The sequence below is a fragment of the Rutidosis leptorrhynchoides genome, chromosome 3, assembly GCF_046630445.1.
Source record: "Rutidosis leptorrhynchoides isolate AG116_Rl617_1_P2 chromosome 3, CSIRO_AGI_Rlap_v1, whole genome shotgun sequence".
NCBI lineage: Eukaryota > Viridiplantae > Streptophyta > Magnoliopsida > Asterales > Asteraceae > Rutidosis > Rutidosis leptorrhynchoides.
This window is the reverse complement of record NC_092335.1, coordinates 197502722-197519595: the sequence shown is the minus strand read 5'-3', so window position 1 is coordinate 197519595 and position 16874 is coordinate 197502722. Positions and strand designations below refer to the sequence as shown.

The 16874-nt window shown below is 34.5% G+C and overlaps 1 protein-coding gene across 1 annotated transcript; it reads right to left on the bottom strand.

The window, feature by feature from the left end:
• Window positions 1-3848: 3848 nt before the first annotated feature.
• On the bottom strand, window positions 3849-9135 carry LOC139900743 (jasmonoyl--L-amino acid synthetase JAR4-like). The gene is made up of 6 exons (XM_071883501.1): window positions 9068-9135; window positions 8434-8655; window positions 8260-8300; window positions 5687-6011; window positions 5500-5601; window positions 3849-5345 (listed from the first exon to the last, which is right to left on the bottom strand). The coding sequence occupies exons 1-6, from the start codon at window positions 9133-9135 to the stop codon at window positions 4001-4003; spliced, it is 2103 nt and encodes a 700-aa protein (XP_071739602.1). The 3' UTR covers window positions 3849-4000.
• Window positions 9136-16874: the final 7739 nt, after the last annotated feature.

The window sequence follows — 16874 nt, the reverse complement described above, 5'->3', positions numbered from 1 at the left end:
ATTGCTTGAGGACAAGCAACGCTCAAGTGTGGGAATATTTGATAATGCTAAAAACGAACATATATTTCATAGCATTATTCCTCAAGAAAGACAAGCTTTTAGTTGCAATTGTTCTATTTACAAGTGATATTCGTTTAAATAATAAAAGGTGAAAACAAAAGACAGATTCGACGAATTGAAGACGCAAACTACCAAAAAGCTCAAAAGTACAAAATACAATCAAAGAGGTTCCAATTATTGATAAGAAACGTCTCGAAATTACAAGAGTACAAGATTCAAAACGCAAAGTACAAGATATTAAATTGTACGCAAGGACGTTCAAAAATCCGGAACCGGGACCAGAGTCAACTCTCAACGCTCGACGCAACGGACTAAAAATTACAAGTCAACTATGCACATAAATATAATATAATATTTAAATAATTACTAAAATTATTTATATATTATATTTATTTATATAATCCGTCGACAAGCTAGGAGCCAAGGCTTGGTGAGTTGTAAAAACAAACTCCGCGACTCGCGGAGTTTGAAGGCAAAAAATGCCGCGAGTTGCGGAGACACCCTGGACGAAAATCCTTATAAAAGGCAACGCAGTTTGATCGTTTTTTATATCCATTAATCTATCTCTCTCTCTCAATATATACGTAATATATATATATATATATATATATATATTTATATTTTAATTTTAATTTTAATTTTAAATCCTAATAATAAGGGTATGTTAGCGAATGTTGTAAGGGTGTAAGTCAAAATTCTGTCCGTGTAACTCTACGCTATTTTTAATCATTGTAAGTTATGTTTATATTATTTTCATTAATGTCTCGTAGCTAAGTTATTATTATGCTTATTTAATACCGAAGTAATCATGATGTTGGGCTAATTACTAAAATTGGGTAATTGGGCTTTGTACCATAATTGGGGTTTGGATAAAAGAACGACACTTGTGGAAATTAGACCATGGGCTATTAATGGGTTTTATATTAACTAAACAATACCTTGTTAATTTAATATACAAACTTATAATTTGACGTATTTATTTATAACCACATACGCTTGACTGGGTACGGTGGTCGGGATATCTATAAATACCAATAATTATTCATTTTACCGGACACGGAACTGGATTAATAGTTAATAGACTTGTTGAAACAGGGGTGAATTACATTCAAGGGTAATTGGTGTAATTGTTAACAAAGTAGTAAAACCTTGGTTTACACGCAGTCGATAACCTGGTGTATTCATTAAACAAAGTATTAAAACCTTGTTACAATTCGAATCCCCAATTAGTTGGAATATTTGACTTCGGGAATAAGAATAATTTGACGAAGGCTTTCGCTCTTTATATTTATGACTGATGGACTATTATGGAAAAATCCGTATGGACATATTAAATAATCCAGGACAAAGAACAATTAACCCATGGGCATAAAACTAAAATCAACATGTCAAACATCATGATTACGGAAGTTTAAATAAGCATAATTCTTTTATTTCATATTTAATTTCCTTTATTTTATATTTAATTGCACTTCTAATTATCGCACTTTATTGTATTTTATTTCATCGCACTTTTATTTATCGCAATTTCATTATCGTTATTTATTTTACGCTTTAAATTAAGTCTTTTATTTATTTAATATTTTATATTTGGTTTTAACTGCGACTTAAGTTTTAAAATCGACAAACCGGTCATTAAACGGTAAAAACCCCCTTTTATAATAATAATATTACTTATATATATATTTGTATTTTTATAAAATAAAACTAATATAGCGTTAAGCTTTGTTTAAAGATTTTTTTTCCCTGTGGAACGAACCGGACTTACTAAAAACTACTCTACTGTACGATTAGGTACACTGCCTATAAGTGTTGTAGCAAGGTTTAAGTATATCCATTCTATAAATAAATAAATATCTTGTGAAAAAATTGTATCATATTTAATAGTAATTCCTAGTAAAAATAAAGCTATTTAATATACACCTCGCAGAACATCAACAAGCTATGTGCATGGAGTCTTACATGACATATTTTTCAAGGAAACGTTGCATTCACCAAATCATCACCATGTATCTTATTTTGACTGCATTGTCAACGGAAGTATTATTGTAAACTATTATTTAAGATGATTGTCTATATGTAGAAATCATCAGATGTCGAAAACCTTTAATTTAAATATTCATTTATGGTGTGCCTTTTTAAAAGAATGCAATGTTTACAAAACGTATCATATAGAGGTCAAATACCTCGCAATGAAATCGATGAATGACGTGTTCGTCCATATGGATTTGGAGCGATTTTCACACACCCGGTTTCGGCACCCCGGTTTCGGTGCTCGTTTTTGGCCCCTGGTTTCGGACCCCGTTTTCGGCTCCCGATTTCAGCGTCCGTTTTCGGCGCCCGGTTTCGACCTGCGATTTTGGCGCGTTTTTCGACCTGCGAGTTCGGCGCGTTTTTCGACATGCGATTTCGGCGCGTTTTTCGGCCTGCGATTTCGGCGCGTTTTTATGCCTGCGATTTCGACGCGTTTTAGTTTCCCGTTCTTTACGTGTGTTTTCGACGAGTGTTTTCGTTGCAAAAACGGGGTCAAAAAATACATAAAAAACGGGGTCCTAAAAAGGCGTGTGTTCGGAAGAGACACATCCAAAAATACAATTAAGAACAATTTTACTAGCCCGACCCAACCGACCCGGGTCTTGACCCAACCCGTTCGACCCATTTTAATTCTGACCCATTTCGACTCATGACCCGTTTCGACCCAAACCCATTTGATCTTTGACCCAACCCGACCCATCTCGACCCGTTTGCCAGGTATAGACTTTAATTCAAGGGTATCAAGGAAATAATAATGTTATTCCATATATATTTTAATTATTTCTATTTCAATTAATAGGTTGTTGATAAGTTTCTTAAATTGTTGTTTGCTAATGAGTTATAGTCTTTAATCTCAAAGTAAGACGTTGCAGTCACATTTGTCTTTTTCTCATATGTAAATGTAGGCTTTATGTAAATTACAGATATTGTTCATCTTTTTATATAAAAAGACACATTTTGCCCATCATTTTTATACTGTGAATATTCTACTCCCTATCTATTTCTATTGTTAATATTAAAACACATGAGATGTTGCTAGTGGCCAAGTGGGATGCCTGAGAAGATGGAAGCAAGCTTGTAATAATTTGAAGATTAATAGGTCGAGGCTTTTAAAAAGAGTAATCGATATTTTAAGAATTTATCGGATTATATTTCTATACATTAAAATATTTTAAAATTATATTTTCATATATATAGAAGCAAACCATAAATGTAAACATTAAAGATAAACTTTAATATAATTGTCTAATACTGTGTTCAAAAACTTTAAAAATCTAATTTAAATTCATGTTAAATGTTGACCAATTTTGACTTTAATCGACTTTGATCAAAAAATCCTATTTTGACCCACTAGCCGACAACCAACGTTTACTGATTAATTAAATAATTTAAAAAAATCAGAATGAACCGCTCTTTGAACGTAATCGGGGTTGTTTACCACATTGGATGGAAGTACATCTCACAATTCACAAAGTACAAGTGAGATATCCAGACTACAGCCTAAGGCCTATACGATATTTTTTGTTTTGGGTACTTAACAATTGTACATATTAAAAAAGTATATGTAAAGTTTGTATTTTCTTACATGAAAAGACCAACAAGGTCAAGTCATTTTCAATACCATCATTAGTCTCAATCCATAACTAAAAGCAGTTGCATCTTTTTAAAAACCATGCAAATAAACAGTTAGCAAAAAAAAAAAAAAAATGTCATTTTAATCTATGAAATTGGCATTATATCATATACGCAGATTTCACATTGCTTACATGTAAATATTTGAAAGAAATAACATAACTATGTTATAACCACAATAAAAAACATCTTTTTTTACACAATATATAAACATTATTTCAAGCCCTCAACAAAACCAAGACAAACTACTATAACAAAATAACAACAGAATACCTTAACCATAAGTAGTACTAATGTAACTCTTTGCAACATTATTACAAAGTATTTGCAACACTTTTTGATTAGTCGGGCCCACGCACCGCGGTGTTTTGAACTGGTTCAACGCGGAGCCTTGCCCGACATAATGATCCAGAATCTTCTGAAACGTTCCTCTACGAAGGACCCGGAGCTCTAGAGGCCCGATCGCATTGACTTTTCTCGAACTCACATAACCCGCATCTACGAATGACTTGTCTAAACAATTACAACATTCTTTCAAAAGTGCATCACTTGCATCTCCATTTATCTCCCAAAATATCACGTAATGGCCTGGCTCGGTGGTCAGGTCCACGTGGCTCGTGAAGTCAAGAACTTCGAGTTTCTCAACCGTTAAAAGTTTTGCAGCCGCTTCGACAGAAAGCTGCAGATCTTTTTCGGTGTTTTTGTCGATGTTTATAGTTAGCATTAGGTTTCTTCTACAAACAAATTGGAGTTCGGGAGTCGCGTTATGGAACCCGATAACCTTAACCACATCACCTAGCCTGTATCGATACAAACCCGCAAAGTTTGTGACCACAACCTCGTATTCTTGACCAATTTGGACATCGGTCAAACCGACCGGTTTGGGCTCAATCGGGCTAGCCATATGGCCCATATCAACCTCTCCCAAAGGTAAGAATTCAAAATACCCAATATTGGGAAGCACAGCAAAAGTGGTCATTTCGGGTGGCAAATTTGGGTTAACATTTGCTCCGATCCACCCTTCCGATGACCCGTAATCCGCACTCAACAACCGTATTCCACCAGCATAATGGCGCAATTTATTCAAATACGGTTCCATTGACCCGGTCATTATCCCATAAATGTACTTACAGTTTGGAAACAGTTGAGGAATTAACCCGCTCCAGTCGGTTAACCCGGAACATGTTTGGTAAATCTTGTCAGCTAATTCAGGGTTCGGGCTTAGAACCTTGGCCATAGCGGTTCGAACCGATGGAGCCGTGATTCGGGCTGACAAAACACCCGTTTTAATATTGGAGCAAAGTTCTTCCCATACCAGCTCGAAGGTCCTAAACGAATGAACGATGCTATGGGCGAATGTGGACGATATAATTTGAATTTCTTCATGGAAAATGATCCCACATAAGAGATGACAGTACAAAGATTGATGAAAATCCGGCCCGAATATGACTTCATCCGGGCTGCATGATGGGGTTTGCATCGCCTGCATCGTTTTCTTGAATTGTGGGCTACGATATACATTCGTAGTTGCGGTTCCTGCTAGTAAACCACCTTTGGTTGTGAATTGTTTGCTTCCAAAGATGAAACTTAAAGCTTTTCCACTTGCAATTGGGTATGCCCTAAAAAACATTGACATCAAACTTACATTATTAGGACAGTTATCAAATATACTGTCAAACAACAGTAATATTTTTTACTCATATGTACGCAGCTTTTCACACAGGGCGAGATGTTGCAAAGCACCGACAAAAACTATAGTTTCATAAAAGATACCTGTTTCTGAAAGCGAAAGAGGTTCGATAAATTTGCATAGTTGTTTCAGTCAGTTCGTCGTTGTAAGGTACAAATTTTGGCTTGCCTTGAGTAGTCCCAGAACTATGAACATAACCAAATCATTCGGTTAACTAACGAAAAACATATAAACGGATAAAATATAATATCGGTTAATCGAATTATGTACCTCAATGTTATTGTAGTGATTGGTTTTCCAGTAAGAACAGGGTGAGATGCACCGTCAGCAATTTTTTGAATATAAGGCTCAAGATCTTTATGGGTAACAACAGGAACACAAGAACTATAACTTTGAGGATCAAATTTGCCATCAAGATTCCATTTTTTCAAGTATTCTGCTTCACTATTTTCTTTCAAGATTCTTTCTAATGTTTCAATTTGAACCCTTTTTGCATCTTTTGTTATTGATTCAAATTCTTGAATCACTTGTTCTGAATTAAATACTTTGTTCTCCATTTTTTTGAGCCTGCAATCAAGTGGTGGAATGGGGATTGCTATTTATATGAAAAGGATAACATAATGGGGACATACATATTGTATACCACACTGAAAAAAAACAAAAAACACTTTGATGTGACTTTGGAAATAATTTAGTTATGTCAAAAATGAGTTACCAAAGTAAAGATTATTTAGTGGGCCTAAAAAAAATGACATGTTGGGGCATGATTGTTGCATATTTAGTAAGGTTAAAAGAATTTTATATGAAAGGACATAATGCTACCAAACTTAAATAACATATCACCTAGAATGCAAAGACCTACAATTATTATGAGGCAATATAATAATATGGAGTGAAAAAATTTGATGTTTTTGAATATTTTTAGGTACACTGAATTTAATTTAATTGCTTTACTGCAGTACGATGAAATAACCAATCATTGATTAATTAGTCTACAAAAAAAATATGTTTGGTACATCTAAATAATATAAAATTGGTGATGATATTTTTATTAATTCGTTATAGACGTATTAAAATTAAATTTATGTATTAGCAGATTTCACTGCACACGCAATTAATACACATACAAAAACTTGTAGATTTATCACTATGTATATGTAAAATAGTGGATGTTTCTTGACTATAAATATTATAACCATTGATATTATTTTAATAGTGAGTTTCATATATTTAGGAAATCAGGACACGAATCTTTTACAAAGTGATTCATATAAGAGAGTAAGCAATGCATAAATAAATTGATTAATTAAAATTATTTATAATCTAATACTTTTGAAAGTTAGAACATATAAATGAGGTATAACAACATATTATACATGCATACAACAGCTGAAGTAATATAATCATGATGTATTGATGAAAGAAATTCAAAATTTGTATATTTAAAATCATAAAAAACGCATATAGTAGACTATAGAGTGAATATATATTATGAAGAACAGGCTACAATATTTATTAACGACAAATATAATAATATTAAAATACCTAGCTAGCTAGATGCTTAAAGTTACAAACACAAAACACTAGACCGAGTATCACTCCAAAACTACAACAACTATGAAGAATCTTTGTTTGAATATGCACACACAAAGACACATTAGAAAATGATTACTCGCACAGCTGCTATTTGAGTGCTTAAAGAAAATGGTAAAAATAAACAGATTTTGATGTTATTAATATTACCTCTCTTTTACTCGTATGATTTAGGAAGAAATGAGTAAATGGAGCACCGGAGAGATGGAAGATTGTTCTTAAGCAGGGGTCATATATATAGCCTTTATTTTGTGTGTGTATATATATATATATATATATATATATATATATATATATATATATATATATATATATATATATATATATATATATATATATATATATAATATATAATATATAATATATACTAGGCTTTTGAACCCGTAGGTTGCACGGATGTGTAAAAACCCGTGCAAATAAGTGTAATTTGCAGTTCATATCAGTATGTAATAGCGATACTAAAAAAAGCTAAAATATAAGAATTATTTAAGGACCCGTGATGTCGAGAAATTTTAAAAACTCTTTTGAGTTTAGTAGCCCTAGTTTTAGAGCCCGTGCTTTCAATATGTTTTTAATTATATTTAAATATAACAAATATTCTATACAATTATTATTTTCTTAATAAAAGTGTAACCTGCGAGTTTAATTTTAGAAAAGTTGTTAGTCATTTCAGCAAAAAAATGGGTATTCGGAGGAGTCATCATGTATAATTAATATTATAATAGTTATATTTGTAGGTTCACAAACATTTTAAGGACTTAAAGTGTAAATTCAAATCACTTCCATATCTAGAGTGAATGCACATCAATAATTTTTATTCACACAAATATCACTACTAGAAAATCACTAAATCCGAACTACACTTTATCGTCCGGAAAAGTTGACTAAACGATAAAAAGTCTGCTTTTTGGTCAGCTTTTTTGAAGAGCTTGACCACGATTTTTCCCGGACAAGTATTTTCATTTTTTATTTTCTTTCGTGGGAAAAAATTGGCTCCAAAAAGCAAATACTTTCGCGTACTACTTTCTGGACGACATATCGTTCGAAAAAGTCATCTGGGAAAAATAATGTACTTTTTCCTCTTTTATTTTCCCTCTTGAAAATTATATTTGCCTCCAGAAGTAAAAAAATTTTGCACGCAACTTTTTCGGACGACATGTCATCCGGAAAGGGTCAGTAGGTATTTTATTTTGCTCACCATTTATACCTATTTAAATACCATCATTAACATTTTTCTAACCTTAACTCACCATTAACATTATAAAGAACTTTAATCGAAAAATGAAAGAACCTACAATCATTACAACCAACAAAATGAGAAGATTCAAAATTGAAAAACACCAAAACCAAAACCGCTAACTGATTATTTCTATGAAGTAAAGCTTTCTTAAGTTGAGTTAATTTAAAATTTTCTTTTTTCATACCATTTCACTTTGTGACAACTTCTATGACAACTTCTAGAGTACACAAATTTAAGAGCACCATTTTCATCTAACAAATTACTATATCTATTGGAGAAAGATGAACTTACCTCATCATGAGCATGATGGTTATTTTTCACACCTATGTTTTTTGAAACTATCTTCTTAGATGTGTCTTCATCTGCAACTTCTTCCCTTGCTTCCTCATCACCTTCATCTTCATTACTTGTTTCCCCACAGTAATTATTTAAGTTGGGCACTAATCACAAGTCTCTTCTTCCTTAAAAGCGCACATTTAGATTATTCCATTTTTCTTTGACGCTTTTGTCACTTCAACACGTTTATATGTTCATTGATTGTGCGTGTTGATATCGACTAAAAAATCACATTTTTACCCCCCGATATTGAGGTCTAAAATAGTCAATAATTTAACTTTATCAAAGAAAATAGCATTTATTTGCTTTATTTTGTAGATCGAGTAGTTATGAAGACGGTACAAGGAGAATCGAAGAAAACCGACTTAAAACAAAGAATCTAGAGCAAAAGCGATGAAAAACAAGTTACGATCCCGAAAACCAAGCTTCGATCCCGAAAACAAGCTTGAAAACAAGCCAGAATTAGCACCCGGACTCAATACCCGGGGTGCCCACTCCATCCGGCTTCAGCACATAGGCTGCCCACACGACAAGAGTAAACGGCTCCCATACCTGGGCACACCAGCACTAAGTTTCGATACACGTCTGGCATACCCGGGGTACCCACATCACACGGCTGTGTACCTAGGTGCCAACTGCTGAATTTGCATATTTTATGTAACACCGACCATTTTTTTATAAAAAAAATATCACTGCAGAAGTCTAATTATTAAGCCACAATCTTAATTAGAAAGATTACGCAAATTCCATTTCCCAACATTATTACTTATAAAGGGTGTTACTTAAAAACGTAGTCATTTATTAAAAAATCACATCAGAGTTAATGGGGTCAAACATATCTTAAACATCAACATCCAGCCATCAAAAGCATTCCTAAAGCTGCAAAAAGGGTGAATGTGGGTGATTAGCACGAAGATAAGTGAATGGAATCTATCTAACAGATCAAACATAAGCATCAATCATGCAACAACCATATAAATATACTAACGTCCTTAACTAGCATACAACAACAACAATACGAGGAATCATCGGCTTGTACGAGCCTAGCTGATCGGGCTACGGTCTATCGATAGTCCTTCCTGCCTAATCCACTACATAACTCTTCAAACGCAACGCATGCGTCCTTCCATACGATACTGACCAAACAGCAGGACCTGGACTCAACCTCCTAAGCACGGGTTGATCTCATATGGACTTCAACCTCCTCAGGCTCGGTTGAGAATCCTCAGCCTCCTTAGGCCTGACTGATATCATACACAGTGCGCGCATACAATCATATAACTTCAAGCATCAACTACTAAACATGGCATCGACTAACTAAGCATGACAATCATCTAACAATGCATATCATTAATATCAAGCATGATAATCATAGTAAACGACAGTAGCATGGCTTGCTACTTAAACTCTATCCAGAGATAGACCCACTCATTGATTACCAACAATAGCTCATACACCTATCTATTGAGAGGTTTCCTCGTTCTTTTCACCTGAGAACATCATACACAGAGTCAGCATAGTTTTCTCATCAATATTAGACACGCGGGAAGCATAAAGGCTAAAAAATGACACTAAAACTGCAAAACAAAGAACACATACTACTTATACATATATATACGGATACGGACCCATCTGTACGGATTCATACTTATCCGTACAATTACATGACTTATCCGTGCAGATCCAAGCCTCATCAGTACGGGTCTAACATATCTACATTTGTACGTTGCAAGCCTATCTATATGGTTACAGGCTCATCCGTACGGATCCAATCCGCATCCGTACGGATGCAGTTCATCTGAAGTAGGAGCACGGGTTTCTAGCTAAAATCACCAAATCTCGTTCCAGGACATGTTTTTCACCTCAAAATTGAACACAAAACATACACAATACATTTAGGGACATAAACCCTTAAGTTTTACACCAAAACAACAATTAAATCTTATCTTTTGACTCAAAATCACTTTTGTACAAAAACCTAACCAAAAACACTTAGATCTCAGATTCAAACACGAATTATACCGAGATAAACCTTGTATGAATAACTGAATCCCAAGGAATGGATTTAAAACGAGATCTAAAGATTAGGGTTCTAGACTGAAATTGAGTTAGGTAAGTGTATGTGTGTTTGAGAACTTCTAGGGTTTTCTAAGATTGGAAATGAAACCCCACATGACCTTTTTATCTCAACAAACGAGTTTTGAAACCCATACATCACAACACACGGGTATATACCAGTTCTCTGATATCTTGCATACTTCGTTAGGCGGCCCTAACAGAGTCCCGATCAATTAAACAAACCTGTTCTATGACCCTTGATATTGGCTAAAAAGTCACATTTTCACCCAGTATTGAGGCCCAAAAACAATAAAGTTTCAATCTTTATCGCTAAAATACTCGCTTTGTCGGTTAAAAATGAAGATCAAGCAATTACGAAGCTGGTGCAAAAAGAATCAAGAGAATCGGAGCTAAAGCGAAGATTCTAGAGCGAAAACGATGAAAGACAAGTTACGACCCCAGAAACCAAGTTAAGATCCCGGGAACAAGCAAAAAGATCTAAGCAAAGCAGCAAACAAGGTGGCCAGGGACCTGTTTAGGATTACTCACCATAATATAGGTTCGATTCTACTGATATCTTAAAAATTCGACCCTAGGTCATACTTCCCTTACTCACCATAATAAGGAGTAGTAAGATTTAGGCTCCGCTAAATATAAATTTAAAACTATTGCTTCACCTCCCGATAGCTGATTCTGACGCCTTGCGGCCTAACGACACCGCATAAATAAAATCGTCCGTTTCAGTCATATCATAGGTAAGGTAAAAGTTTTTGGCGCCGCTGCCGGGAAACTGGTATCAGACAATACTGCTTCTGTCAAACCTATTTGCAAGCATTTAGTGGTGTCTAAGAAAGACAATTATACACGAACTTGGTTGTTGGATTTTCTGAACAGTCTCCAATTATATTGGAAACAAAAGGATCGTGCCTCTCCGTAGTCGATCTGGCTACTAGGTTTGTTGAATAGTTCATGAGAAGCTCTGTTATCGAAATGCCAGGGAATCAGTAGCAAGAACCAAAAACATAACTAAACTTAGGATAATTACCTTAGATATCTTGGATTACCACAGATTACCTTAGTTTACCTTAGACTACCTTAGATTAAGATACCTTTAGTTTATTTTAGACTAAATTAGGAACTTAGTACATTTAAAACAAGAGGGCATACTCAGTGTATGAACCAAACCTGATCTAGACCAGGGCCTTTGTTATTCGTACCTGATCCAGACGCAATAATCTTTAAAGCACGCAAAGAAGAACGAATCAGAAATCGAATGGCGTTACACGTTACTCTAGAAGAAAATACTAAGCCCTCGATTGAAATTAAGGAGGACCAATCAGATTCCCAGAGATCCAAGGACACTCGTTCGAGTTAAAGCATCACATTATACAACTCATCCAAAATGGCTATCAATTTCACAGATTATCGAATGACGATCCTAACTCTCACCTTGATAAATGCATATCTTTTTCAAACACCTACAAACAGCTAGGGATAGGACAAGATATAGTCCGGCTATACTTGTTCCCCTATTCTCTCACTCATCATGCACAAACATGGTTTGAAGGATTGGAAAAAGATTCCATCACGTCATGAACGGAGATGGATACTAAATTCCTAACTAAATATTTCCCTCCTTCTAAAGAAACCAAGCTTAAGAATGACATCATTAACTTTAAACAATGTTATGATGTATCTCTTTACACCTCATGGGAGTGATTCAAAACCCTGCTGAAGAAATGCCCTAATCACCAGCTAGAACGCTCAGCTCAAATCTGTACCTTTTACAATGGTCTTGCGGTAAATCATAGGACGACGATCGACGCAACAACTCAAGGAAATCCGATGAACCAAACCGCATACGAAGCATGGGAGTTGCTCGAGAACATGACAATGCATCATCATGACTGGAATATCGGTGAAACAACTTCATCATCTGCTCCACTCTCCGCACTTAATAATCAAACAGAGGTCATCAAATCCCTCACGGACAAGATGGAGTCTGTTGCCAAACAAATCAGAGAATTGAAGACGCAACCGCAGTAGGTTAACCAGGTTCAGCCTTTTATTAACTGTACCAACCCGCAACCCACTGAAGAATATCAAGTTGAGTACGAGAATCCTGACGGTTCAGTCTGTTACGTTCAATACCCAGCTTGTCAATCAAATCCCAGATTAAATCAACAACCTAGGGTTGACCAATTTCAAAGAAACAACCAGCCTTTTCTCTATCGTTACCCACCTTATCCACCCCCAACAATCTCAACTGACCTACGATCAACCACTTTCACTCACTGGACCACCAGCTGAAGAAAATTCTCCAAACATCCAAATTACGAAAGTAACTAACCCTGCTCTCGGGACTGATGAGCAGTTGAATTAGTTCATTCAAGGACAACAACAGCAAAATCAGAGAACCGTGTCTAGACAAGACCAGACAGAGTTACTCATGCGTAACCAATTGGCTCTGCTCAAAAGTCTATAAATGCAGCTCGGACAGTTATCACAACGCCTTGAAACCCGACCACAAGGAAGATTACCTAGTAATACTATCCAAAATCCCCATATAGAGGAAGCTAAGCAAATGGATTCCATAATCCCAAAAGAAGAACCACGGAGAAGGTCAGCTAGGCTCAAGAACAAATCGACATATACTCACAAGCTGCCCGCGCAAACTCTAGTTTGTGTACCTTATCCCGGAAGGCTATTGGAAGAACCATCCGAGCTTGATACCTACAAACTTGACGGAAGATTCTTGGACACTATGTCCAAAGTTCCTGATCAATAATAAAATGGTACAAGGGGTTCGGTTCATGCGAGATCAACGATAATGAGGGGTTTAAGGGTTTTTTGAGTTTAACACTCTGGTCCGGAGTACCGTGAATAACCGTCATACGAGATGATGATCTCAGAAAGGGTGGTTAAGCGTAACCTACCCTCATTCGGGTTAACCGGAGTTGATGGCCCAAGGGCGATGTTAGGATTTACGTGATATGCGCTACCTGAAGAGGATTTACGGGACAAAAGAGGATATGCTGTTGCCACGTTGTATTGTATCCGTCCTTTTATTCCAAAAAGCTGTAAAAGTTCTACCATTATCTTAGTGTTGTCTCCTTTATACCCTGCTATCCTTTTCTGTGCGCCCTGCAGTGTCATGATCGTATCGTGTTGCCACAAGTGTCCTTTCTTCTTTAGTGTCGCCCCGGTACCTTTCTAGTGTGACGAGATTGTGCACTAGTCAGTGTAAGATATGAGCCTGCACGATTTATGTAGGGTGACGTGCGATGATCTGATATAGCGCATATAGATGTGCAGCTATGCGCATCATTAGTTCCTAACCAGAAGAGATACATTCGAAGGCTTCTCTCTACAAAGGAAAGGACACTAGATTCCAACAAAATTTCACTGAGAGAAGAATGCTCGGCATTGCTCAGAAACTCTCTACCGAAGAAATTAAGAGACACGGGCCGATTCAGTTTCCCATGTTCAATCTACCAATCTGGAACCATTCATGCACTATGATAGTGCTCCAAATGAACATTTATTTAGTCGCAATATCCTTCCAATATGTAAAGCTTTTAGTTGCAATTGTTCTATTTTCAAGTAATATTCGTTTAAATAAATAAGTGCGAAGACAAAAGAAGAAAACGACGATTTGAAGAAGCAAATGACCAAAAAGCTCAAATGTACAAGTTACACTCCAAATGATACTATTTATTGATGATTAACGTCTAAATATTGATAAGAGTACAAGTCGCGGAACGCAAAGTACAAGATATCTAAGCATACGAAAACGTTCGAAAATCCGGAACCGAGACATGAAACAACTATCAAAGTACAACTCAATGGAGCTAAAATTACAAGTCAACTATGCACAAGAATATAATATAATATATAATTATATATATATATATATATATATATATATATATATATATATATATATATATATATATATATATATATATATATATATATATATATATATATATATATATATATATATATATATTAATATTCACAGCAGCCCACGTTTTGTCTAAGAAATGAGCTGGAATCAGGACCTCCGCGAATGCGGAGCTGCAAAGGGTAAAACCTCCTCGATCGCGAAGCAGTCAGTCTCAAGAATTGCCTATAAAAGCCAACGAATTCAGATGATGAAATACACACCTTTTTCCAATCTCTCAATCTCTATATGTAATATATTTATATTATAATTTTAATTTTAATTTAAGATTAATAATAAATTATGGTTTAGTTGGGTTATTGTAAGAAATGTTTTACGGATTTTAAAGTCGGAACTCTGTCCGTGTAACGCTATGCGATAAATAATCACTGTAAGCTATGTTCTTCCTTTTTCAATTAATGTATCATAACTAAGTTATTATTATGCTTATTTGAGCCGAAGTAATCGTGATGTTGGGCTAAATATTAAGACGGGGTTATTGGATTTTGTACCATAATTCGGGTTTGGACAAAAGACCGACACTTGTAGACATTAGACTATGACTATTAATAGGTGGGGGGTATTGTCTAATTGAATGACAACTCATTGGAATCTGTCGAACCTATCTTCAAATTAGTTAATCTAATAATTATTAAATGATTATGCATGTCCTATTTAGTGACATTTATACGATATCTTTTACGATCATTTAATTAATCAATTGGGTTTGGGTAATTGATTATTCATTTTGGCCAAGTGGATAAATTAATATCATGGACTAATTAAAACAGGGGTGAATTACATACAAGGGTAATTGGTGTAATTGTTAACAAAGTATTAAAACCTTGGATTACACGCAGTCGATAACCTGGTGTAATTATTAACAAACTATTAAAATCTTGTTACAGTTCGAATCCCTAATTAGTTGGAATATTTGACTTTGGGAATAAGGTTAATTTGTCGAGCATTTTATAATTGATGTGTGCAGAGATGTATACGAAATACTATTAATTTTATTACGAAATACTATTAAATACGATACAATTTTAAACACGTTATTTATTTATTTATAGAGTGGATATACCTAAACCTTGCTACAACACTTATAGGCAGTGTACCTAATCGTACAGTAGTATAGTTTTTAGTAAGTCCGGTTCGTTCCATAGGGAGCTACCTGAGTTTAACGCTATATTTTTAACAACTATATTTATATAAAATATCTATAATTATATAAAGTAATATTATTATAAAAGGGGGTTTTTACCGTTTAATGACCGGTTTGTCGATTTTAAATAAAGCGTAAAGATAAATGACGATAATATAAATGACAGAATTTAAATTGCGATAAAGTAAATTGCAGTAAATAAAATGACAGTAAATAAAAGTACGATGAAATATGAAATAAAACAATTATGCTTATTTAAACTTCCGTAACCATGATGTTTGATGTTTTGATCTTAATTTATTTATCTGGGTTAATTGTCCTTTGTCCTGGATTTATTTGATACCTATCTGGTTTTTGTCCATAATAATCCATCGGTCATAATTATAAAATGCTCGTCAAATTAACCTTATTCCCGAAGTCAAATATTCCAACTAATTAGGGATTCGAACTGTAACAAGGTTTTAATACTTTGTTTAATAATTACACCAAGTTATCGACTGCGCGTAATTCAAGATTTTAATATTTTGTTAACAATTACACCAATTATCCTTGTATGTAATCCACCCCTGTTTTAATGAGATATGAATATTAATTTACCCACTTGATCAGAATGAATAATCAACTACCCAATCCGAATAATTTATTAAATGATCGTAAAAGATATCGTATAAACGTCACTAAATAGAACATACATAATCATTTTAATAATTATTAGATTAACTAATTTGAAGATAGGTTCGACAGGTTCCAATGAGTTGTCGTTCAATTAGACAATACCCCCTACCTATTAATAGTCAATAGTCCAATGTTCACAAATGTCGGTCTTTTGTCCAAACCTTAATTATGGTACAAAATCTAATAGCCCAATCTTAATTTTTAGTCCAACATCACGATTACTTTGGCTTAAATAAGCATAATAATAACTTAGTTATGAGACATTAATTTAAAAAGGAAGAACATAGCTTACAGTGATTATTTATCGCGTAGCATTACCCGGACAGAGTTTCGACTTAAAACCCGTAAAACATTTCTTACAATAACCCAATTATTATTAAACTTAAATTAAAATTAAAATTATAAATATATATTTATGTTACAGATGAAGAGAAGAGAAAAATAT

What these genes read in the sequence shown, in the direction of transcription:
- LOC139900743 (XM_071883501.1), bottom strand. Translation starts at nt 9,135, where the DNA reads ATGGGAGCCGTTTACTCTTGTCGTGTGGGCAGCCTATGTGCTGAAGCC. An exon ending in AGTTCTTTATAATGTTAATG is followed by an intron (nt 6,012 to 8,259) that starts GTGAGTTAAGGT and finishes TCATATAAATAG; the next exon opens with CAATCCCCATTCCACCACTT. An exon ending in ATCACTACAATAACATTGAG is followed by an intron (nt 5,602 to 5,686) that starts GTACATAATTCG and finishes TTATGTTCATAG; the next exon opens with TTCTGGGACTACTCAAGGCA.